Below are 26,526 nucleotides of genomic sequence, written 5' to 3' on the forward strand. Positions count from 1 at the left end.
GGAAAAAAAAAAAAAAAAAAAAAAAAAGAACTGAGAGAAAAGAATGAACCTCTTTTAAGAGCTAATATTCATGCCAAGCAACAGCCCCCTGAAATAGCACAGGAATTAATCTAAAGCACGGATATGTGCAAGTTCTCTCCTGAACTGCTTCAGGCTGATGGTCTACATTGTTACACAAGCTACCAAGTGGCTGGATTTCCCAGTGGCAGGAGAGAAGTCATTTGGGAATATAAACAGTCCTGCAATCAGTGAGAGGAAAGACTGGGAAATATGCTAATATTATCAGCTGACAGCAAGGATTCAAGATGATAAAGAACAATCACACAGATGGTCCACTGAGCCTTGCTCCTCGGCTGCACTCGGATTTTTCCTGGCAGCCCACCTCTTGGCCAGAGAGCCCCTGTCAAGATTCAGTCTCTAGACTTTCTCTTCTCTGTGTTTCAATTAAAACTCTGACATGTTGTCACGGACAGGAACAGTGTGGTGACTAAAGACTGTTTTTGAGGCGTTATCCATCTCCTTGATAGATGAGGAGGACGCGGGCGGTCTCTCCAGCATGTGGACAGAGCAGGTGTTTCTCCAGCTGATCCAGCTGATGAAGCCTTTCAAGGGAGAAGGCAAGGAAAGAGATCTGTGGGGATGAACTAAAGGAGCCATTTCCAGAGTCATTAGCAGATTAATGTAGCTTAGCATGATTCGCAATCATAAGAGGCCAAGCTCTTATTTGCAGTAATGCTAAGGACTCCGGTGGAAGTATGCCAGCAATAGATTTAGTCTAGCATGATTTTATTTCAACAGCGTTGGTCAATGAAAAACCCAAAAAAATGAGCTGTTCTTTTAGAAAAGCACAAGACCAGATCTGCCCAGCAGCAAAGCAGCTTACAGCCTGCTCAGCCAAAAGCAGGTTTGATCCTCCTTACGCTCTGCCTCACCCTGGACTCTCACTTCCTACATTGGTGGTGGCATGGTTGGACTCTCCAAACTGAGCTCCAGGAGTGGTTTCTGCATGATTTTGGCAGGATGGCGTTGGAGGAAGAGCCTGCCACTGCCTGCCCTCTTCCCGAAAGAGACGCAGGCAAAAGTGCAGTCCAAAAAAAGAGCTGTATTTTCGGTCATCTGATGAGCCCTCCTGTCACCAGTCAACACTTGACAGCAGGTCTGTATAGAGAAAAGGTGTGACCCTTCCCTGTGGTGCTTCACACACAAACACAAGAAGTGAACAAAGAGAACAATATAGAACTGGCTGTGGGGATTAATGCAGTCCAAACCCACTGAGTGATGTTTTTTCAAAAGCCAACTTCCTTGGCCATCTTTGGTAGGGAGCTGAAGCTTGGAGGCTGCCTGAATGCAGCACTTTTCTTCAGCTGGATAAAGAGCTTTGTCCTGACTGCTGCAGACTTTCAGGTGGTCATCTCATGAGAGTTCGCAAGTCCAGGAAAAGCCGCAACAGCAATGAGAAGCCTCATGGAAAGTCCTAGGATGCTCAGGAGAGTGCAAGAGTCCTATGGGAGAAGCCATTCTCCCTCACAGGCCTTCAAAGAGGGGCGATATCTTCACCTTTTGGAGGGAGTGTGTGGCTGTGTGGAATTTCTTGATTCACTCAGGATTTAAAGTTCTGCAGCTAAGAACATAACAGTGAATGAAACAAAGAATCCCTATTTAGTCAGGCTGCAAAGAGGAATGTTCTTCACCTCCATATTTGTGGTGAGTCTTTAAATCAGGACTTTGTTTCCCTGGGCTTAGAAGAGCAGGCAAAAGAAATGAGCAGTTGCAAGATGACAACAACATACTAGGGTGTTGCTGATCAGAAGGGAGATACTCTTGCTATTTTGCCTCCCTTTTCCCAGAAGTAAGCAAGGTGAAAATCCCATACCTTTCAACTACTCTCTCTTGTTTGGTGTTAGAAAGTACCTTTTAGACGTAGCCTAAAACTGAGGTCTTGACCACTTATGGCCTTTGAAGATTTCTTCAGTTTCTTCCTGAAGGGAATGTTAACACTCAGGGCAGATCCCTCCTGTTTTGAGTTGATGCACTGTGCCACTGTGTAACCCCTGCAGAATATTTCTGGCTTTTTTCCCCAGCTGAAAACACGTGGCGCACACTGCCTCAGAGGCATCAGAGTTTCTGTGGCAGAGAAAGTGATTCCTATAAAAACGCAGGACTGGCTTAATTCCTGGTGAAAAAAAGTGTCATTGTAATTATTCCCCAGACAAAAATGTCACCCATCTTAACTACAGCTGATGAAGTGCTTAATTCCTGTAACTCTTGCAGCCAAACAGCCGGTGTTGTGTAGGAAGACTGGAGCAACACTTTGTATTCCTGAGAGGCAACATGCTCCAGATCCAAAAGGGTGAAAAAAAGTTATAAGCTAAAATTTTTATATTAGCATATGATATGCCTTGTTTGCAATTCTTCACTGAACTGGGGACTGGTGGCTTAGCCTGTGGATGGCAGTAAAATATCTTTGATGGAATAATTGAAAGGCATTGCCGAGAAGCATTTCCATTCAGAGTAGCTTTCTCAGGGGTTTATTGCTCAAGGAAAGCCAGAAACAGTTGCATTGATTTGCAGATGAGATGACAGGGAAAACATTTTCAAATACTGTAAGGTATTTATACTGCCTAAGATTTAAGGGTTGCTCCTAACTAATCTTTCCAAAGCTCTCATGAAAGACAATCTAGCTTGCATCCTTTTAATGTGTTTTAAGTGGACGGGTGTCCCTTCAGCTGGTTTATCTCATACACTGCACCTCTGCATGCTGAAAATGGGCCAAGGCAGAAACATCTGGTATTCTGAGGAGCAAAGGAACAGAGCAAAATTTAGACTGCCCATGAGATAATCCTCCTGGTGCTGCTCCATGAGAGCTCCAGGGGGTCAAAGAAGTCTCACAGCCAGAGCTCTTTGCTTGGTACTGAACTGTGTATAACAAAACAGATTTCTAAAAAAGGAGAGATGAGGAATTGCCAAGTATATCCTTATTCTTTCTACATCCAGTTTAGCTTCCGAAGCTTAATGGGCAAGTGCTTCTAAACCCACAATATATTTGGTCGACTCAGATACAAGCAAGCAAGACCTGACAGTTACTGTCCCAGTCACCCTCCTGGGAGATTCAGAGAATTTCAAGAGTTGGTAGAAAGTGAGATTTACTAAAGAGCCTTGCTCCTCTCTCTGAAACAAATCTCTTTTCAAAATATCAAAAGCCTATTCCTCTGATCTGTCTCCAAGGATTTGTAATTTCAAGCTATTTCCATGAGCTAAAAAGGCAAGGTGAAGTATGTGGGGAAACAGAAAATGAGTCCAAATAGATAAAGAACACAGGTGTGCTGACAGTCATCACAAACTGTCCAAACCAAAGCAGACAACAGAAAAAAAAAAAAGTCTGAAATATATATATGTAAACAAATCTATCTGAACAGCTGGTATCTGTACCTCTGGAGTCCTAACTTTCAGAAAAGGGCTTCAAATTCCCTGAAGTGTGATTGCACCACCTAGAGTACAAGGAATCATTAGAAAATTCAGGATTTTCTGCAAAATTTTGAACTGTGTCAACACTGAAGAACTAAAGCATTCAAGGATGTCAAGATCTGGGACTGCAGTTTGGACACCTGTATAATCCAACCAGCCAAGGCTGAGCAGTACCAATACATCAGAGAATACATACCCGGAAATGAAAAATCCCAGCATAATTGTCTTGGAATCCTTGGTCCTTTGGCAAAACATTTTCCAAAAATTGCTTCTGCAGTGTCAGGGAGCCCAGGGCAGCCAGCATCCAGCAGTCACCTTAAGGGAGGGAAGAATCCAGTGCATTCACTCAGTTACTCACTGTTGCGGACCATAACTAACTCTTTAGGAGAACGGACTTCAACATCTAAGACCCAGCTTTTTAAAAGAAACCAGTGTTCCACTGTCTCCCTTTCCTCCCCCCAAAATGCTGAACCACTATCCAGTTTTCACTGGCAATGTCTTTTGGGAACTCTGATGTCACCCAAACCCATAATGGTTTGGGTTGGAAGGGATCTTAAGGATCATCCAGTTCCAACCCCCCTGCCATGGGCAGGGACACCTCCCACTAGACCAGTTAGGTCTAGGCAGGTGCCATATACAAGTAACAGGGATGAAAGCTTCCGCATTTGGAAATCCCGTTAAAATCTGCAATAAATTATGTGTGGACTTGTGTGAGTCTGGATTGACCTGCACTAATTGTTTACAGCAGCTACCATGGTCCACGTCTTCCCACCGAGCACTCAGAACATAGGAAAGCAATCACAGGTTATGGCTTTGTGCCAATCTTTTCCAAAACAGGAATATGACCTTACCTATTTCTCCTTGCATGATATCGAACCTGCTAACTCCGTCTATGATCAAAAAAGGATTTCTCTGAAGTTCCTGGAGGAAAGAAAATGCAAAGAGCAGTATGAATACTCAGCCTTCGCCAGCAGTGTGTTTCTGCCCCTTGAAGACCCTAGTTTGCCTACGTTTTCCAGAGCTGAAAACTGTTCTTTTGAGCCCTGATGTTTTGTTGCCTGCCACCAACAAAACCAGAGGAGATACTGAGTCTGCTCAGCTGTTCCTAGGGATGGAGACTTGTGGCTGGGTGCTCATAGAGTTTTCATTTGGGTTTCTCTAACACTACCAATACCTTTCAGATAGGGCTCTGAGCCTGTCTGCAAAATCATGCAGTTTCCCAGGGGACAGTAGGGCAGAGACACAGAAGTTTCCAAGCAAAGTGGAGCAGGGTCTTTACTTCAGCTCAGTGCTGGGTCTGGAAATGTTTTGCTCTCTAAGCATTTTGTGTATGTGTGCAGGACTAATACAGATCAGCCTGGGCTGCTTTTCATCACTTCTGGTGAGGAGGCCATAGAAAGAAAGCTTAATCTCTGGCTGCAAAATCCCATAGGCCTGGCAGACTTATTTTTAATTCAGGGAGATTTTCCTTGCATTCCTTGAGAGTCTTGCTTGGGCAGTGAAGGGGGAAACAATTCAGAGCTTGGTCTTGCACACAGAAATGTGAACCATTCTCCCACCTGCATCTGCTATCTGCTGTCAGTCTGGGATATCTGAGTGCTCAGGTGGGAATGGCCCAAGCATCCCCTGTGAGTAACCCTTGGCACACCCCAACTGGATAAGGCTCTGTTTTGGAAGAGCGATCAGCCTTAAATAGGAAAGTAATCATACACCTAAGAAAATGAAGAGATAAAAGGGAGGAAAAAAAACTTCTGAGTTAGAAAAATAATACAGCAGCTCTTTCTTAAGCAGGCCTTGGCATTTCTTCTCCCCAATTGATTTGACATGCTGCAGAAAATGAGACCAGCGCACAACGTGACTCGTACGGTTGTGTGAGCTCAGCATTAGCAAATGCTGTCAGTTTTCTGAAACGGCTTCACGGTGATCAAACCCCTCTAAGACATTTCCCTGTCAGGAGAAGATGCAATGCAACATCGCCGCTGTGGGCTGGCGGACAGATCGTGCTCCCACAGCACTGCTGACATTGGGGAAAGCAGCCCGGGCAGGCATCTTCCTTGACACATGCTTTCCTGCAGCCATCCACACCTAGCTCAAGACTTCAGGGATTTGTGATAAATTTACCCATGGCGTGGGAGTGGGCATAAGAAGTGGATGGCCATCGTACAGGGAAGCAGCAGCGCTCAGTCCTCCTCCCTTCCCCTTTAATCTGCCCCAGCTTTATCATCTCCCTGCCTCTATTTCCCTGACAGCAATTTGCCTCTCTCACCTGGGTGAATTCAAAACCTCCCACAACAAGGAAAGAGTAAGTTGGATGACAAGGCTCTGAACTTAGTCTGTGTCTTTGCGTGTGTCTGACTTGCCAATAGTCATCCCAGAAAACCGATAGCATAAAGGAATGAGTATTTTTATTCCCCCATCATTTCTGAGGCTGTTGAAGTCTTAGTTGCCCCAGGCAGGATGGCTGGGCTCTGACGGATGTGCTGAAGGGCATAGCTGCCATGGGGGCAACCACCATATAGAAACATGAACCTGAAACTAATGGGAAAGCAGCTGCATCTCTTATGGGATTCCTGAGGAAATGGCTGATGCTGTGCTTTGTGCTGGGATGAAAAAGCTCTTAAGTGCACAGTAGATCCTGCTAGCCTGTTACAGAGACCAGCTGAAAAGTCACCCTGTTAGATGCCTCAGCACATACCCTATTGCCCACCAAGATGTTTGACTCCCCAGTAAGCAAATGGGGATGAGTTGAGTCATTAAGCTGCTTCCTTGCTGAAAGAAAGGAGCAATTTTGCCTAAAACCAGAAAAGACGTGATCTGAAGTCAGCCCCAGCCAACATGCCTTGACTGCGTACACAGAGAATTTTGTGGCCATCAGAGATAAGAAGAGATAAAGTCAAACACTCTCACTGTATTCCCCACCTACAACAAACTAAGCTCTGCTTCCAGTGGGATGTACTCCCCACAGACTTCGGGGGCAATAACTGGAAAGCAACACAGAGAGCATTACCAGCCATGGAAAAGGGGCTGCTCAGCAGCTGTCCCTCTACAGAAAATTCAAGGTGGGAGGGGGTTCAGTGGTGGGGAATTGCAAGACCAGATACTCAGAAGATATCTGGAAGAGCACAACCCCTGAAGTCAGTGGTGGGATGGCCTGAAGGATGCTGTGTGGAGCCTTAACTAAGTGCAGAGGTTTTCTGAAAGAGCTTAGAGAGGACATAATTGTGATGGGTGCAGTGTTTCGGAAATCTGGGCCTTCTCAACTGGAAGGAAAGGAGTTCTCTAATTAGCTCCTCTTCCTTCAAAGACAAGAATACAGCAGTCATAAAACACCAGAAACTATCACCTATTATTGCAAAACACAGCTAAGCATATAGTTACCACTGCACAAGTGTGCAAGCCTCACTATTCACCAGTGCTCAAATTGCATGACAAATAGAGAAACCACAGATTTAACTGTAAGTCTGTCCAGAAGCAGTGCCCTGTTTCACTGAGAAATTACGTTGAGGCTCTGTGGCATTTTCCCCTGAGACTTTTCGGTTTTAGCTGGAGGGGGAAAAAAAAATAAAATAAAAATTAAAAAAAAAAAGAGGGAGCTCAAAGAGGCACGTGGTCTCTTTTCAGAGTGTCTACGTGGCCAGCAGTGAAGGCAACCATATGGACTGCAAGTCAAGCGCTCTGCTTGAACTCATCCCCCTAGGACAAAGCCATTATCTCTCGCCTTCCCTGGCCCACTGAAGACTTCATTATGTATTCAAAATAAAAGAGAAGTTCAGGTTCAAACCAGTTCATCCTCTAGAGAATGGTCTTACCACAGAAGTACAGATTAAGCAAAGGGCAAGATGGAGAATTAATTTGAGAGGTAGAAGGACAGCAACCTGTGCGCACATTTGTCTCTAAATTTCTTTTTACAATTGCTTGAAATTTTTAAGGAAGAACAATTTCCCAGAAGAAGCCGGAGGTGAGAAGTGTAGATGCAGGCCACAAACAAAGTTACAAAGGGAACAGTCGGACATTTTTGTGGAAAATTAGAAGCCTGAGGTGGGATTTCATAGGCAGCATAAGCCAGTCTGGCCATGGCCACTTTCCTCCCGATACCCCCACTGGCCCAGCATGATCCTGCGTGCAGGCACAAGGCCACTGAGGGTTAAGATGCAAGAGATGCCTCTGCAGAGCTGCCCTGATCATTTCACCTTAACCCTACAGTAAAATCCCAGCCCCACTTCTGTTCCTGCCACAGCACCACATCGTTCCCTTCGGCTGCAATTGGGCTGCTCCCGCTGCTCCAGCTCCACCTTCCTGCCACGTCCTGCCATCATGAGCCACAGCGTTCCCTGTTCAACACACACCAATTAAGGAAAAATAAAAAGGCTTCTATTGATTGAAAGCCAAACTGTTCTCAGCTGGACAAATCTTAATTCAGCATCACTGCTGCGCCTGTAATAGCGTTGCTCTGGATTAAGAAGCAAACATGGTATTGCAGTTCCCCGGGGTGAGGGCACTGCCTGGCAGTGGGCTGAGGCAGAGGGGGGGTCAAGTACACCACGCTCATACATCCCATAACCACAGGAAACCTCCACAGAACAGCTAACACAGAAATCAGGGTGCTGGAGGGCAGAACTAGGGAAAAGCTGTGCCAGGTCACACCAAAGGTCTGCCTGTTGCAACGACTCATCTCAGACAGCTCGGAGAGGGTAATGAAGCAATCCCAAAGTGATGCTCCTCCTGCGTACATCCTCCCACTCTCCATCACTTGGTGGCTAAAGGACTTCCCAGGCTAGAGGCTCTATCCACAGATTTGTGTTAGACCACTGAAATCTGTTTCCTTGAAAAAAAAACAACAAACACCACCTCATATTTTGCCTTTCTTTGACATTCTCTTAGACTGGAAAAATCAGGCTAATCTCAAGGGGTTTGCTTGCATCACCAGAACTCAATTCCTTGCTTTACAGCAGAATAGCTCAATTCCTTATTGCCTGTTTTCAATACAAATGCCTCAGATGCTTAAAAAAAACGTGCTCTGCTCCTGCTTTCTCTCACAGGGGAGGAATGAGGTCCTCGGACTCCGAGCAGGTGGTGAGCCCACAAATGTGAGGGTAAAGTCCTGTTGGAGGACGGGCTGGTAGCCAACAACCAGCAAAACCAGAAACCAGCTCAGATTTTACCTGCAACTCATTTTCTTTGTGTGGCTCAGTGCTAAAAAACAATGACAATTGCAAACAAAGGAGGTAAACATAAAGGGGGTAAACAAGGGAGGTGGCCCTGTCCACCCTGAGCCTTTGAGAGGCTGTTTCCTTAGAGCTCTTGAAACCTCCCACTCGGACCATAGAGTACAAGCTGAAGGTTTCTAAGTGGCACAGTGTTACCAACTATTCCCTGTGGCCACCACAGCCATTTAATCTTGGAAAGAGGGAAAGTCTTGGAAAGAGGGAAGCAGGTGAGTCAGCAGAGCATCACAGGGGCTCTGCTTTCCCCTCAAAAGGATGTGTGCGTTCCTGCCCACAACCACCAGCTCTTTCCAAAAGCAACAGAGCCCAGAGATACTATGCAAACAAACCCTCCTCGTCTAAAAAGCCCGTGCAGAAAGACAGCTGTAGTACATGGTGACGCACTGCAGCTTTCTTGGCCCAGAGACGTGAACTCCAAAGCACAGGTCAGATGCAATCAGCTGAGTAGGCAAGGGCTGAGACAATGGCAGCCTGGAAATGCTGCTCCCCTTCAATTACACTGATTGCACACGCGCACTCAAAAAATAAGGTGAATTGATTTTGATTTTCATCAAGGAGAAATCCTGAACAGGATCCAAGGGCCTTGTGGCCTCTGGGAAATAATGAAGCTGTGAACTCTGCCCGAACAGCTGGCAAGTGGCTTTGACTCATGCCAGGGAACGGCCCCATGGTGACAGACCTGCAGGCAGTGCAGGACAGCACCGTCCCCCATCGCCACACATTCCCCATAACTTGCTTTATTAAAGCAGCTCATGTGACAATCCACATTTCTTTTTTCTTTTTCCTATTTGGTAGGTTTTTTCTTCATTTTCCCACTGTGCCATTAGAGCTAAGTTTCTAGTTTAACTCCAAACTGTTGTCAGATTTCATGCCTGAATAAAAATCTGTCCTTTTCTCCCCTTCAACTGCAGCGAGGCCGAGCTTGATGCAGCAGCAACTCCAGCTCAGCTGTCTGAAAAGATTCTAACTTCAACACGATTCTTTTTTAAAGGGTACATTTTGCTTTAGTCAGTTCCTGGTTTTAAAATTCCCTAATGTTGATGTTAATTCCAGGAAATTTCTGGAAATCAAATAAAATGTCAATAAACGAGTAATCTCCAGAAGCAGTGCAGAATCACAATAGACACACTGTTGCTCAAAGGAGGTTACTGGTTTCTGGAAGAGGGAAAAACCTGAGCAAGCCCTTTTGCAAAATTACTGGCTCAAATGATTAATCACTTTTCCCAGCAAACAAGCATTGACTCAAACTGTATGGTTTTCACTAATGCTTTTTAGATGCTAAGTGCAGGAGCGTGGTTCTCCGAGTCTCTGCGAGGGGAACAAGGTGTTTCCCTTGCTCGAGTTCACATTAAAGATGCATCTTTCTGTGGCTTCTATTCAAGGGCTTCTTTTTAGACCCTACTCTTCCTTTCCCCTAACACCAGACAAATATGACACAAATACCTAGGAGTCCACGCCCTGATGCTATGAACAGACTGCAGAGGAAACCCATGTCAGCTGTTTCAGAGAGTCCCTCACTCCATAAGGTAGCACCAGCGTCCCCAGGAGATGAAGGGTGAGCAGCTACAGAACCAGTTGTCTATGACCTTGAAGACATTCAGAAAAATTTTCGGCAACTTCACCCTCTGCCCATTTTTAAAGCATAAGCCCTGAATATCAGGTACTATCCTTAACATTTATAATGGGCACCATATCAAGCACAAGAGTGTGCTACCCCTGGAGCAAGGGACAAGGCTCTTCTGCATACATGGTAATCTCTCTCCCCTCACACATACCATGTTTCAAAATACAACCAGTGTTACTAAATGTAGTTTCCTTTTGCATCTGTATAATATTATGCGTTATATATTATGCACCCACCTGGTCTAGTGGGAAATGTCCCTGGCCAGGGCAGGGGGCTTGGAACTTGATGATCTTTATGGTCCCTTCCAACCCAACCCATTCTATGATTACCATCAGAACAGAGTGAAATCTTTAGCCTAAACATTAATTGATTAAAAACATGCATTCAACAACAGCAAATCATTACATGACTCCCTCTGTTCCACTCAATTGCCTGCGTGAAGGAAAACCACCAAACAACATCAGAATTTGTTCTGAACAGTTTTTAAAGGAGCATCTCAGTTTTAAAAATCTGACACAACTCTTTGAGGAGAATTTCCCTTTGACTGATATTTAGAGAAGCCAAGTTATAGAAAATACTTTGTTCAGTCTAAAATAAACCTCCTCTTCCATTTCTCCAAACTGTAAGTAAACTAAAAGAGCAGTTAATTGCAGTATCAGGTACCTGCTGAATCAGGTACCTCCAGGCCCACCTTCAGTAATGCTTGAAGTTCCACGTGCAAAATCTCTGTTACAAATTGCACCCATCTCAATGGATGTCGACTGCGGGGCCCGGGGCTGAAAACACAGCCTGGAGCAGTCCCCATCTGATGGGAAACTGCAACTACTGTGAAGTTAAAAGTGACATTTCAAATTATGTCTTGGTGCTCCTGATCCACCTCCCCCTTCAGGGACTCCCATATCAAATCAGCTCGCTTTGCAAGTCAAAATAAGTTGTTTCTGACTGTCACCACTGACTATTGCTCTCTGAAAATCAAGCTGTTTTCTCCCTACTTTATACATTACCCGCAGATATGAAGACTCCAAACTCTGAACGTAATTGGCAATTCTCTTGACAATGTACAGGGAAAAAGAGAAGCACCAGTTGCTCAACTGCTCAATTGGATCTGGAACAATGACAGCAGTTATAATTGCTCTCTACCACTTAAATAACCAGATACCATATGACTCAGAAGATGGAGGCTAAGACATTAACAGGACCAAGATGCCATTTTTGCGACAAATACATTTCCAGCCAATTTTTTTTTAATATCAGAGGAAGCTAATGGTGGAGGGTGAGAAAAATATATACAAAGGTTAAATTGAACGTGCTGTCAGCAGGATGCAACTACGCTCACTCTCTGGGAGATGTATGCAGATAGGAAACAGTTTCCCTTGGGGAAATTAGAGGTATCTTTTTGCCAAGCAGTTTAGGCAGCTTAAACACCTGGGATCATGTATCCTTACAATTAGCACTGCAATGGCTTAAGTCCAAAGTGTTTATGAATGTTTCTGCATGGGTGAGAAGAGCCCAACTAAAAAATTCAGGTCTGGGACACTTTGATTCCTAATACTGCAGCCTTCCCTCCCCTTCCCTGAGGACTAACTCCCAGAGGCAACTGGGTGCAGTGCTGACCTTTCAGAACATTTGAAATGCAAATACAGTTTTATTTACTTCCTGACCTTGAAACATCTGCAGCTCTCTAAATCAAAAGCAACTACTGATATTTAGCAACTTCTTCTGCCCCTGCTTCTTTCTACCAGGAGACGGAGACCGTGCTTCAGTGTCACCATGATATAGCATGGGTGTTGCATTGACATTGGAGAACTTGTGGTTGGGCTCCTTGGGCAGCTGGCACCATTGCCCTTCATCTTGCATCTCATCTAGCAGAACAAAGCCTGGCTGGTGAGGAAAGAGCTACAGATGGACATTTTGGTCAAACCAAAGACAGAAAAATATTAAAATTCCTCAGCACTGACATCCTGGGTTTCTGTTCCGGGTGAGCCAGTTGAGTTGACAGTCTCAACTTCTGTACTTTGAGTATGTCATAGAAGAGCTGCTGGTGATGCTATCTTAACCTCTATAATAGAAAAAAAGGCTTTTCAAGGTTCATGTCATGTACCCTGGGCCATGAGTGTATGGTTTAATTTTTCAGAGGAGAACTCTGGCAAAGGCAATGACTTTTCATCCTGCTCCTTCCTGAAAAAACTCTGGCAAATTGTTGGAAGCAATTGGTTTCATTCAATTTGGTGGGGTGATGCTGGAAACCGAGTAGTGATTGCTGACAAAAAATCTTCAAAAGGGAAGTGCTAGGAAGAAGGTGATCTCTGCAAACTTTCAAAACTGATTCCCCAAAAACTTTTATTCATCAGCTTAATCTTCATGGATTCAGCAAAATGGAAGAGGATTCTCCAACTCCTGTCTCACTTGACAAACTTTGAGCACTAGCAGCAACAGGTAGGTCAGTCTTTTTGCAAATGAAATAATTACCCAGCTCAAATATCCTGAGATGTTCAGCCCACACTGCAGTGCCTCCAGATTAGTTGTATTTGTGTTTCTAAGTCAGTTTGTATGCTTTTGAAAATCCTACACTTCTCTGATGCTCCCAAATGGCAAAAACTCCACACTGGTTAGTACTTAACATTTTATTTCGATTTATTCATCTTTAAAATGCCCCCGAGTCCTTTCTAATATCCATGTTTGTCTTTTGTAAGTCTAATGCCTAGTTATCATATCTTTGTCTTTCTCAGTCTGGAAATGGTGGCAACTAACTCCTCTCCTGGGCATTTTTTTAGTTACTCTTCTATTATAACCTCTATTTCAAGATAGATTATCCCCACCTGTTTACAGACCTGTAAGCTGAGGGCTGGTGTAAAAACCACAGCACCAGCTGCATTCTCACTGGACCCAGATTTGAAGAAAGGCTGCTTGAGGAGAAGCCCAGACATTTAGCCAGGAGTAGGAGCTGGTAAGAGGAGAATGATTCTTTCACAGCAGCTCCACAGAGGACAGCCAGCACCTCCAAACCTACCGAGCCACACAATAGGGAAGTGATCATGCCTCTGTACCGGTGAGGCCTCACGTTGAGTACTGTGTTCAGTTCTGAGCCCCTCACTACAAGAAGGACACTGAAGTGCTGGAACGTGTCCAGAGGAGAGCCACCAAGCTCTAGAGAACAAGTTCTAGAGAACAAGTCATACGAGGAGAGACTGAGGGAACTGGGCATGTTCCATTTGGAGAAGAGGAGGCTGAGGGGAAACCTCATTGCCCTCTACAACTACCTGAAAGGAGGGTGTAGAGAGGTAGGTGGTGGCCTCTTCTCCCGAGTGAATAACGACAGGACCAGAGGAAATGTTCTGAAGTTGAGGCAGGGGAGGTTTAGATTAGATATTAGGAAGAAATATTTTACTGAGAGAGTGGTCAGGCACTGGAACAGCCTGCCCAGGGAGGTGGTGGAGTCACCATCCCTGGAGGTATTTAAGAATCGTGTAGACATGGCTCTTCAGGACATGCTCTAGTGCCTGAGATTGTTGGGTTGGGTGTTTTGGTTTTTTGGGGTTTTTTTTGGTTGGTGGTTTTTGTTTTTGTTTTGTATATGCATGATTGGACTCAATGATCTCAAAGGTCCCTTCTAACCATGAAGATTCTGTGATACAGCATTGACCCAGATTGGAGGTGCCTGTACCTCTGCACACGCAATTTCCCTGACTCTTGCAGTCCCCACTGCAGCAGTAAGTGGTGAGAAATTCAAACCTCAGGCCCCATCCCTATCACCACAACACAGCACCCATAGCCCTGTCAGTGTCTAGGATGCAGCTTCTGTTCCATCTGATACTTCACCGTGCCACATTCCTTTTACACCAGGGCTGGCACTTCCCACCTTTCCATTCAGGCATCCACATTCAGCAGCTCTGCAGGCTCCCTGGGCTAGCCTGCTTGCCTTCTGTGAGCCACAGCTAGCCATGTCCATGCTAGCAGAAGCCTCTGCTGTTGCTATGCCAAGGCCACTGCACTGCCAAGCTCCAGCATGCCCTCATTGCCCTACTTGCGTCTGCCGTCCAAATAAATCTTATCTTGTTTTCTTGTCCTGTCTCTACAGTGTCACGGTTTCTGTCTCTGTACCCTGGGGGTCGCCTGCAAGGAAATGAACTGATTGGCTCCAACCCATGGAAGCAAAAGGGCTAATCCAGTAGCTGCATCAGCAGCAAATGGTACACAGCAGGGCTATACAGCGCAGTCTGACCACAGAAAAGATTCCCTGAAGCAGGTCCTAGGATAAAAGAGCTAAGTGTGTGATCCCACCTCCCAATTTAAACATCCACATGCCAGATGACGACAACCTCCTATTAAACTGCAACTGGGAATCAGCAGAGAAACGTAATTAATCTCATGCTTGGTCCCAACGACTTTAAAACAGGTATTGCTGAGTCAGTGGCTTGGATTACAGAAACCAGAGATCTTTAATAGAATTTGACAGCTTTTCAGGCTTGCACAAAGTCCTCTAGAAGCAGATCAAAGTGGGAACACCAGTTCTAGTCAGGTTCACAGGTGGAAACAAGCTTCCTACAAAGATGTACCCAATGAAATCACCAATGTTACAGAGGTTGTCTTCCCTTCACGCTTCCCACAGTGAGGATCCCTCTTTGCAGTGTTGCCCTCCCAGTGCTCCCTTGGGATCTACTTCCCTGCTTAGCACAGATCTCCTTCCCCAAGGTGAAGGCCTTTAGACCCTGTCCAAAACATTCCCATTCAGCAGCAGGGCTACGAAACACCCTGGCTGTCATAACTCACAGTTGGCCTCTTCCATTGTATTCGCCGCAGCTTAACCTCTGGCAGCAGGTTGGGACCGATGGAGCTGATGTGAGCGGGGAAGGTGGCATCCTCAAAAAGCAGTCCTTGGCTCAGACACAAGGCTCGCAGGCGGTTGAAGTCCTGGTTATTAAATTTCTTGGCGTGCTGGGGGCTTCCTGTTCCTGCTGTTGTTTGCCAGCCCTGCTCCGACACCAGAGTGGAGTCGGGGGTGAACATTGTGCTCCTTTCCTGTGATAGAGAGACATGGACCGCCGTTAGTTTTCTGATCCAAAGTGGTGCCTTAGGAGCATGTGGGAAAGCAAACTTCTCCCCCCACCCAGAGGATTGTGGAGCAGCAGCTTGCAAAGCTGAGGGCAGTCACAGTGACAAAATCCTTATTAGCTGGAAACGCCTGGGGAAAGAGCAGTCGTCAAATCCCAACTGGTTTATCTTAAACCAGTGCTGTCACTGCTACAAATTCAATTTTGAGTCTACCCTGAGGACAGAGAGCAAAGCTGTTAGCGAGCCACTGTGTTAGCACTGAGGTACATCTGCAACATAAGCAAGCATTGGGCATGGAGCAGGAGCTGCAGACACAGGGGAGGAGGGAGGAGTGTGAGCAGGGAAGCTGCTCAGAGGCACCCAGGACCCTCCTGGCCATGAATCACACCTGTGCCCAGGGCATCTTTTAAGTTATTTATTTCATTTCCACAAGTAAGCACTTGACAATCACTCCCTGTGAGACCTAAAAATGGTAGAGACTTGCTTTTGTTTGGGATCTGCTCCAAAGACCCTGGATAGATGAGGGGGGTGTCCTACAAGCTTACACAGATGTTGCATTTAAAAATGAAACAATAAAGCTACTTATAATTTCAAGACTAGGTTATTGGATCTTACAATGAGAAATACAGGGCAGTACCTGAAGGGGCCTACAGGAAGGCTGGGGAGAACCTGTTTAGAAAGGCCTGCAGTGACAGGATGAGGGGAAATGGCTTCAAGCTGGAGGGGAGCAGGTTTAGATTGGAGATGAGGAGAAAGTTCTTCACTGTGAGGGTGGTGGAGCACTGGAACAGGTTGCCCAGGGAGGTGGTTGAGGCCCCTTCCCTGGAGATATTCAAGGTGAGGCTCGACGAGGCCTTGGGCAACCTGGTCTAGTTGGGGGTGTCCCTGCTGACTGCGGGGAGGTTGGACTAGATGACCTTTGGAGGTCCCTTCTGGCCTGGACAACTCTATGACTCTATGACTAGACTCCACACTGCATAGAGTAGACTCCCTACAGCTACAGAGATGGAACCAAGCTGCAGCATCCAGACCTGGATCCCACCTGCAGTACTTGCTCACATGATCCCCCAGGGTCTGGGGGTTTTGAACTCAGTAGTTCATTTGCAGGCCAGTGTTTAAATAGATCTGAACTGTAGATTCATATTTAAACTTGACAGTCATTGCATGGCATCTGTAGCTATTCCAGTCTGGAACATGTTCGAATCCCCCTTCGTAATGCATCTAAAGGAAAGGTGAATTTAGGAAACGTGAACATTTGACACACACAGTTAAATCCTAGAACGGACAGACCTGCTGGAACAGCTAGAGAATGGTACAGGAGGTAAAATCTCCTGTTGTGGACTCTGTCCCCTTTACAGCCATCAAAGAGCACAGCAGGACTCTTGCTGTCAACGATCTACTTTTGTTCCAAAAGGAGACACTGGACTGTGGAGTGAGATGACTTTTAGGACACAAGTAGGAAAAGGGCATAGGAAGGCAGAAAAGGTGCACGTTTGGGCAGGCAGTGACACCAGACTATTTAGCTAAAATAATAAATAATAATATAATAATTATAATATATAATTAAACAATCATATTATAATATATAATGTTATGTTTCATATTAAATATTATAATATTATATATTGTAATGTGTGAAATAATGTATAATATATACTATGTAATATATATATGTAATTTATTATAAAATAATAAATAATAGCTAAAGAGCTATTTTTTCTGTCTAACCAAGGTAGGGGCTTCCAGGTGCACTCGCCAGAGCTGCGTGGACATACAGAGAGATGTACACATGTGCACCATCTCTTGGGGATCTTCCTTCAGCTAAAAAGCTCTGTTTTCTAGTTCAAAATTCAGAGAAAAAGCAAGAAGGCTGTTCGGCCCATCTGGCCTCCTGTTTCCTCCAGCACCTTTCATCATGCAAAGCTATATGTTGCTGGGTCAAAATATAACTTGAGATCCACACCAGCTTTCACGCTTCATAGAATCATAGAATGGTTAGGGTTGGAAGGGACCTTAAAGATCATCCAGTTCCAACCCCCCTGCCCTGGGCAGGGACACCTCCCACCAGACCAGGTTGCTCAAAGCCCCATCCAGCCTGGCCTTGAACCCCTGCAGGGATGGGGCAGCCACAGCTTCTCTGGGCAACCTGTTCCAGTGTCTCACCACCCTCACAGGAAAGAATTTCTTCCTGATATGTAATCTAAATCTCCCCTCTTTCAGTTTAAAACTGTTCCCCTCATCCTATCACTTCAGTCCCTGATAAAGAGAGTTTTGCACTTTCCCTCACAAAACCAGACCTTTTTGCTGTCCTGAGCTACAATTCCCCTTTTGTTCCTTTCCATATAAAAAGAGAAGCCCCTGGTGAAGTCCTGTGTGAGCAGACTTAAAGTCAAGAAGGATCAGTGATCACCTCCTCTGGCTTCTTGTATGACAGATGCCACTGCACTTGATTCAGCAATTCCTGCCCCTAGCTCTTGGCTTTCACTTAAGGTGTACCTTCTCATAAATTAGCACTGGAAAATGCACCACATGCTCTGGGCAAGCCACTCCTACACTTAATTAACTTTGCTGTGCTAATTTCCAGCCTGAAGTCATTTAGTTCAGTGTCAAGCCACCAGACGCCATCATATTGTTTTTTTTTCAGTAGATGAAGGGGGTCTTTTCCTACCAAAGTTATCTGTAGATCCAATATGTTGCTGGTGCACTACAAAGAGAGCAGATGGCTCCACTAAGAGCAAAGCCTCAGACTTTAATTGTGATTCGTTCACACATGTGAAAACCACAGAGCAGCCACACTGAAGGTGTGACACAGCCCCCACACATACACACCGTTCATTTAGTGTCATCACCTTTATTGGTGCTTCAAGTCACTTGGCCTCCTGGTATCGTAACAACAGCATTAAAAAAAAAATGAGGAGTTTTGCATCTCCTTTTTTCAATTAAAGCCCCTCAAAAAAATCAGATGGAATTCAGAAATCACCCTTGCCCAACAAGAAGAGAGAACATTCCCCTTGGGCTTGCATTTTTTAATACAATAGAAATAAATCTCATGTAATGTACCATAGCACGACAAGGGAATGGCTTCTTCTTAACAAATACTCATTTGAAACCATGCCCAGGCCCCATGCATGCTAAGATCTATTTCTTGCAACAGTGTTCCAGCAAAACTGATTACTAATTCCAAAACTCAAATTAAAACTAACAGAGCTTGAAGGCTGGGTCTGACACACGTTCCCTCTCTTCTGACAGAGAACAAGAGTTTTTAGCATGTGTGTGTGTGTGTTTAATTACGTTGTTTAACATATCCGGAATAAATTAGCAACCAGACTGAAGAAAATAATACACTTAACTATTTTCCCCTCGCAGGAATAACTTAATCAGCATCGTGTCTGGGGGCATACACTCACAGATACACGAGCTCTATATCCACTTGTGCCAGGGGGCAGGCAGTCCATAAGGTCACACACCAGCTGGCAATGTCCTGTCCACACCACTATGCTCTGCTGGCCACCTCTTCCAGAGCAGCATCCTGAGCTGTAGCCACAGGTTGACTCTCCCGGGTGCACCAGCAAGAGCAAAGATCACCACAGCTTTTAAAGCAGAATATTGCTTTCCTGGCTGGGGAGCTTCTCACCGTTACTGAACTCTGAGGCAGAAAGAGTTCAAAGGGACAAAGTTATAGTGCCACGGGTCTCAGAGGCATCGCCCTTGGACTGCTCCCTGTTACGTGCCATGGGAAGGGAGGGAGGGATTTCATACACTCACAACAGCTACTTCAGACATATTGTGAAACACAAGAGAGTGACTCTCAACTAAGGAAATTACTGTTCAGGAGGGATTAAACATATATTTACTTAGTCCTGGGATCTCCTCCAACACATTTACTTATCTGCAATGGAGAAAGGCATCACGCCCAGCTTTGCATCTACTGCTCTTTTTTGGTCCCTCTTCCTTCCCAGCAGAGAGATCCTTTCTCTTGTTGCGCGTCTCAGAGGGAGGGTCAAATGATAAAGGGTGAGGGAAGAAAGGAAAGCACTGGAAAAGCTACAGAGAGAAAGAGTAAAAGAGTCTGAGAGTGACAATTGGAAGGGATGGGAAGGGAAGGAGAGTCTCTGGGGATATCAGAGCCAAAAGGTTGGCGACTCCAGCAGAAACAAACCTGGGAACCCCAAGCACCCACCTTATTCTGCATTAAACAGCTTAAAAGCCAGCAGCAAAGGGTGTGACTTGTCTCCCTCCAGCACTCATTCACGAAAGATGTCAAGCAACTGTTATAATCAGATACACAATGGTGGCAAATGCTACTGACAGCTAATCACACTTTGCATAAAGATTTATGTCAGACTACAGACATAATTTCCTTCAATGGCTTCTGATATTTTTCACTGAGTAGAAAGTGGAAATAGGCAATTAGAAACACGTGTCTACTTCATAGCTGAACTCTCCACCTTCTCTTCTCCACCGATTTTCTCATGTTGGCTCAGCTGGGTTTCTGTACTTTAAGAAGAGCAGCTGAATTTTCTCAAACACTACAAAGAACACCAAAAAAGACAGAAAGCCAGCAGTCCTTCTTCCCCTGTTTCCTCTCAAACACTCCAAACTATCAATGTATATTTCATCTCACCCATAATATTCAATATATGCTACAGTAATGCAAGGACTCTTTCCCTCAAAGACTCTGTCACTCATGTATTTGGAGCATTGTAAAAACTTCAGGGAGTCAGTTTCAGAATTGTCTTATAATGAAGGAATGTGTGAGTTTATTAGCTCTCCTCGCATTCAGAGAAAAAACAAATGAGAGGGTGCTGCTTTTCAGCAGCTTGCCCACAGTGACAGAAAACCATGAAGGCAGAGCTGGGACCTGAACTTGGCCATCCCAAAGTCCAGATGGGCAACAGCTCCTTGTAAGTACAATGTGTGAAAGCCTCGAGTACCTCAGAAAATCAAAACCAGAGCCAGGCACTTTGGCAATCCTCCAGGAGATTACTTTCCCAGGGGCATCTTGCATGACCTTCTGCTCCAAATAGTCTGTGAAGTACCCCCTTCTGGCTATTTATTAAGTCAATTTTCTCCTCGTTTTGCATACATAACATAGGACAGTTCCAGATACCTTTTTTCTACCTCATTTAACATCAGCATACAGTAACGATAAAGTACTCCTCATCTTAGGATCTCCACTCCCACTTGATCCAATTACTTCTGACAACTTACCATTTTACTATGAGGCTCTTTCTAGGACAGCAAATTCATCTTTTCTTTCCCTCCAGGTAACATTAAGGATGGGGACTCTAATTTATTCTCCCTCCCCAAAACAAATCCCTTTCAATGCCTCTGTGGTGCCTTTCCAGCACTATTACTTGCATTTCACCTGCTTCACCTTGTACTATGTAAAACAGCAAAGTGATGTTTTACCTGTAATGCCTCCCGTGTAGCTCTTCAGCCAGCAACAACGGAGTGACAGACAGGCTGGCACTATCTCCCTTCTCCTTTATAGGGCTGCTTTTGCCACGCCTTAGGCAAACACAACCAAGTTGAACTCAAGTTCAAGTCCGAAAGCAAGCAATCTGACTCAGGTGTAATAGTTCCATTCAGATATCATACCATATATATAGAGAGAGACAGACTTCTATTAGCCATCCACAATGAACTGTCTATTGACCTATGTCGGTTGATAGTTTGTTGTGGTTAACCATGGCTTCAGTCACGGTTATTCTTACAAGAAAATTTTTTGCACCTCCCACACTTCCACACTATCTGTTTTTCTCCTCACACCACCAGGAAACACAGCAATCATCCTGGATCCAGGCACAGCCTGGCAGGACTCACCATGAGACAAGTTATCAGAGCTGTGTGTCATTCTTTCTGCAAGAGTAAAAGCAGTAGATACTTTTAGGCCAGGCATTCACACTGGGATCTTAACTTATATTTTCAGAGCTGTGTGTCATTCTTTCTGCAACAGTAAAAGCAGTAGATACTTTTAGGCCAATACCTAGGCATTCACACTGGGATCTTAACTTATATTCCACATCAGTTCACTCACTTGGATAGTTCACTTCCTTCAGGGTTGCCTGAGGATGTAAGAGTTATCCATGTATTTGCAAGACCTAGGAGACTGGCCTCCGTTACCCTAAAGCCCAAAACCAAAGAATTAAAGAGTACAAAAGTATGGGAAGGAGGAGGTTATTTAATTTTTGGGAGACCAAACTGAGATAGGTTGAGAGCAGAAACCTAAAGAGATCTAATTGCAGTCTCCCACTAACTAAAAGGCAGTTACAGAGAAGGTGGAGCCAGCCTATTCTTGAAAGTACACAGCAGATGGGCAGAGGCCATAGGCACAAGAAGCAGCAAGGGAAATTATACATGGTTGGAGAGAAAAAAAAAATTCTTCAGAGTAATTCAGCCCAGGAAAAGATGCCTGGAGAGACTGGAGCACCTCCACCCTTGGAGACATTCAGCTGGACAAGGCCATGAGCAACATCACCTAACTTGGAAGTCAACCCTACTTTGAGCTGGAGTGGGCCTCAAAGACCTACCAAGGTCCCTTCTCAGAGAAATATCTGTTTCTCTGTTTCTGGAGCTGTAGTTCATGCAGCAGCATCCAGGCTGGCTTCAGGCCAGGTGGGCCACAGCAGTGGCAGCACAGATGTCCACAGGGGTTGCAAAAGTCACCTGAAGACTTGCATGGTTACTGCCCTTTGAGCGCTATGCTGAGGCATGACTGCTGTCAAAGCCCCAGGTGGCAAATGGAAAACCAGCTCAGGTTATGGCTGTAGGTACGCAGCAGGTTAGGTACTTATCCCAAGAAACTACCCTCTCTTTTTCAAGCTACCACAGCTTATTCATCAAAAGAAAAGTTTCTCTGCAGTGACCATTCATGAAGTTTAGCTTGAGGCTCAACAGAAAATCTTACCAATGTGTAGTTCTTTCCTTACCCAACGTAACAGAATTACCTGGGCTCAGAAATTTCTTCAGCTCAAGACTTTGAACTTGGATTGCAGTCTCTTTGAGGTGGGATGGTTAGCAGTTCCCATAGCAGCTGGTCTCTAGGAGCTCGGGGAGATGAGAACATAAAAAGTGCTCGTGAAAAAGACAGTTCAGCTTCCTCATCAATGTTTAATTTACTTCTGTGGGTCTCCAGAACTAGATCTTTGAAAGCTGTGCACTGCATTCTGCCTACTCACATTTTAGGGCTCTCATTTCTGCATGAGAACTCAATATTAGAAGACTCTAATAGGAAAGGCATTCCTGTAAATTAGAGCCAAACCTGCCCCAGAGAGCAAAACAGGTGCAGTTTTCCTTTAAGAGCCATTTTTTTCCACAACCGCTACATAAATAAAAGCTGATTGCACCAGAAGCAGAGAGCAAAGATTTCCTTCATTGCAGGAAAGGAGCTCTGGGGTGATAAATGCTAGCGCTGCCAGCTCATCTGACAGCACGCGTGCTGTTAATCGCCTCCTCTCTGGGGAAACGGCAGGTATATTCCCCTCCAGGTATGGTGATTCATTGTCTGGAACTGATATCTCTGCTTAAATGGTGGATTAACATGATTTAAGAAATATTCATTGCAAAGTTGATTAGAAAGCACCATCACCAACCCGGCAGGAGATTTCAGTTATTGCAGCATGACACCATTTTGAGATTGTCAGCTTTTCTGCAGAAGGCTGTATTGATGTGTCCATTTTCACAGTGACTCCCAGGGAAGGAAACCCAGAAGGCTGAGGGATTTATGCATGGTAATAAGACTTTGGATTATTTGGTCTCCTAACTGTTTGTGGAATCCTGGAAGAAAAAAAAAAAAGAGAGAAAGAAAAAAAGAGGCATTTGAGTGAAAAGCACAGGGCTGAGCATTGGGAGAGCAGGGATGTTTTTGGCTGGTGGCACCCTGTAAGATTGTGGCAGATGCAACATTGCCCTGACTTGAGGTTTGCTTCTGCAGAGCAGGGTCATTAATCCACCTCAGGGTAGGTGTGCAGCTTGATCCACTCGTGAGCAAAAGGAGCTGAGGGATCACTGAAAACTTCACTTCTACGCTGCCAGTGACCACCTCAGGGCTGTGAAAAGCACAAATAAAGGAAAATCCCTCCGCTTAGGGCCGACAGCTGTGGTGCATTCCTTTCTCCAGTACAGAGGGCACAGGCACCAAAGGGCAAACGCCAAGAAGCACTGTTGAACCTGTTTTTTCTGTTAGTTAGTTAGCAAGGTCTCAGCTGGCCCCACAGAATTTCATGTATTTTGGGATTAATGAACCTTTATTTCTTTCTGCCCTGGAATAAAACTACACAAAAAAAAATGCCCCGAGCTGAGGCTTTTTTTATAAAAAGAGATTTTAAACCCAATACACTTATCTTCTCCCCTCTTTGCCCAGCTTTCAAAAAAAAGAGATTTTAAACTAAATATACTTATCTTCTCCCCTCTTTGCCCAGCTTTCCTGAGGGCAGATTGCTGTTCCACATAGCCAGCAGCTTCTTTGAAGCAGTGAGTTTTGTATCATCTTCTGGGGAGGAAGGGCAGGGAAGAGAGGAACATAACTTTACCAAAGTACTGGTGGGAGCTTTGGCATTAAGAAAGGCAACTCCCCTCATTCCACCCACAGAGCTTATGTGCCAAAGTATTAAGACAGCTATTTTTTGCAACATTTCAGACGTATGTCTTCATTTCTTACTTCCGTTGCTTTTACCCCTATGAAGATCACACTCTTTGTAGCAGAAATACTCCTAATTTACACTATGGTAAATAAAAGAAACAGGCTGGGAATTTTTCCAGGGTGGTGTACACCACTATGTTTTCCATAAAGGAGGAATCTTCCTTCCATCACCTTCACTATGTTTTCCGTAAAGGAGGAATCTTCCTTCCATCACCTTCACATTTGCTGCAGTGATTAGGTGTCGCACTGCTTTCACATTACGGGACTAACAGAAGAACGTTATCAATCCATTTCATTTCCTCATCCATAATTTTGTATATAGGTCAAGTGTTACCATTTATTTGCTTCTCGTAGACAAGATGCAGGGAAGCTATGAATAATATTATTCATAGACAATCTCTTTTGCTCTGTGCTCATGCTCTCATATTTCTGGCAGGACCTGCCCGTCTGAAGCACAAACTTTTATGAGTGTATAAACTACCAGGCAAATAGCAAAGTCCTACTTCAACATCTGTTTTTACCCAGTCCTCACCCACGAGTTGCCCCTCCGAGCAAATTCACCATGAGCTGCAGCGCTTTGCCATATTCACATACGAATTATTTTGCTTGTAAATGAAGTACAACTGCTGCTGGAGTGAAATGTGGCAGCTGCTTAACAGTACATAATGAATCCACACAGCTAGATCCTACTGCCACTTGAGGAAGGGGGGGATTTGGTGTGAAAAATATATCTCTCCAGAGCCCTATATTCAGAAGAAATATCCACCAACTTCAGACTACAGTGGGAATTTGTCAAGAATAAAAATAAAAAGAATAAAAAAACAGGCAGCCTGCTACCGACACCCATATTAGCACTAGAATTTCCCAGTGGAATATTTTTCCTTCAGAAAAATGCCAATCTGTCAAACATGAAAGCCACTAGCAATGAATTTTCACCATGAGAAAGATACAATACATTTCAGTAATGCCACTAGGCTCCATTTTGATTTTGGAATAGTCTCATTTTTTGCTTATGAAAAACCCGTCACTTCAGGATTCTCTCTGTATTATCCAAAAGGTTTAATGTTGCAATGTAAAAAAGATTCCAAGTGTTATTGCAGTAGCTCGCTAGATTCAGCCTGGCATTATTTTTCAGAATGCGGTTTCCCAGGAAGTTTCAGACTTTGTTTCTCATTTGAATGAGGAACAGAATGTGAAAGCACTTGGAATGTACTGAATCTCTACAAAACTGAAAGCCCGGTTTGGTCCCACAGCATCTAGCACTGAAACTCTCCATGAGAGTGAACTGAGCCCATCCCATCGTCGTGAGTATAATCAAAGCGTTTTCTAAACAGAGTTGTCATGACATCATCCGTGCAAGTGACACGGATACCCTTTCACCTGCTCATAGCACCACTGTGCTTTATCAAACTTTGCCAGTAACTGCTCAGAAAGGTAAATAAGTGCACTAAGTAAGTGAAGGGGCACTTTTACCCTTCTCACCACAGTGTCTCTTGTCTGCCTCTTCATAAATGGGCGTTGGGTTCCATGAAACAGCAGAGACTGTTAGAGCCAGACTTTTGTGGAGGGCGCATCAAAGCGAAGTTCTTGTTTTCCACACTGTATTAGCCCTTGTTTGGCACTTCTGTGTCCAGCCCTTGGCAAAGCGCCGTAGGCACGAGACAATTTATTTCACACTTTTTTGTTGTGTTTTTGTCTTCGTGTGAACAGATTGCAACCGTCTCACATTCGTCTGTTTTTCAGCATCATTCCTGCCCTCCTCTAATGAAGAACCTTGGGCCCGCAGATCATCCACAGACAATTTACTGGAAACATTCGCAGTTCACAGTCCTTGCCCTGGTCTTTGCTGACTTGGGGCATATATTGCACAGCGCAGCTGTTTCTTCCTTGACATCTCATCATTTGTAAGGTGCCACCAAGGATGCGCTCCTGGTATCCCAGTCAGATAGGCAACATGCTGGCCACTTTTATTCCTTGCTCCCATAAGACATCCAATGCTTACAGATAATAAAGGCAGCAATTTGAGACAAGCCAGATAGCTGCTCCGGTATTCCATCATGAGGTGTAACGGTTTTAAACTGAAAGAGGGGAGATTTAGATGAGATCTCAGGAAGAAATTCTTTCCTGTGAGCATGGTGAGACCCTGGCCCAGGTTGCCCAGAGAAGCTGTGGATGCCTCTTTCCTGGAAGTGCTCAAGACCAGGTTGCATGAGTCTTTGAGCAACCTGGTCTAGTGGGAGGTGTCCCTGCTTATGGAATCTAACCATTTAATGATTCTGTGTTCTTCAGCATACACTCAACACCTGAAAGTGGGGTTACTATCAAAATCAGGGCAGGGGAAGAAGGGGGTCTGAAGCTAATTATGGCAAATCCTAATACTGTCACAGTGAAATTAAGGCCATGACATGGCTGGAAGCCACAGGCATAACATCCTAGCCTTGTCCCCTTGTGGAGCTTCACCACAACACAGTAAACGTGTTGTATGCTGACAGTGTTGGTCATTGTTCAAATATATT

At 44.8% G+C, this 26,526-nt stretch overlaps 1 protein-coding gene across 1 annotated transcript in view; it reads right to left on the reverse strand.

Annotated features, from left to right (window-relative positions):
• Positions 1-20,821, reverse strand: part of LOC106893315 (calpain-13-like) — a 57,932-nt gene extending 37,111 nt beyond the window's left edge. The window contains exons 1-4 of the mRNA XM_014951215.1: positions 20,779-20,821; positions 15,085-15,333; positions 4,317-4,386; positions 3,662-3,780 (exon numbers count right to left, since the gene is read on the reverse strand). Of these exons, the coding sequence (XP_014806701.1) occupies positions 3,662-3,780; positions 4,317-4,386; positions 15,085-15,321 (426 nt within the window). The 5' untranslated portion in view covers positions 15,322-15,333; positions 20,779-20,821. The remainder of the gene's footprint in view (positions 1-3,661; positions 3,781-4,316; positions 4,387-15,084; positions 15,334-20,778) is intronic.
• Between the last annotated feature and the right edge of the window lie 5,705 nt (positions 20,822-26,526).

This window comes from Calidris pugnax, unplaced genomic scaffold (assembly GCF_001431845.1).
Source record: "Calidris pugnax isolate Ruff unplaced genomic scaffold, ASM143184v1 scaffold24, whole genome shotgun sequence".
NCBI classification, from domain to species: Eukaryota; Metazoa; Chordata; class Aves; order Charadriiformes; family Scolopacidae; genus Calidris; species Calidris pugnax.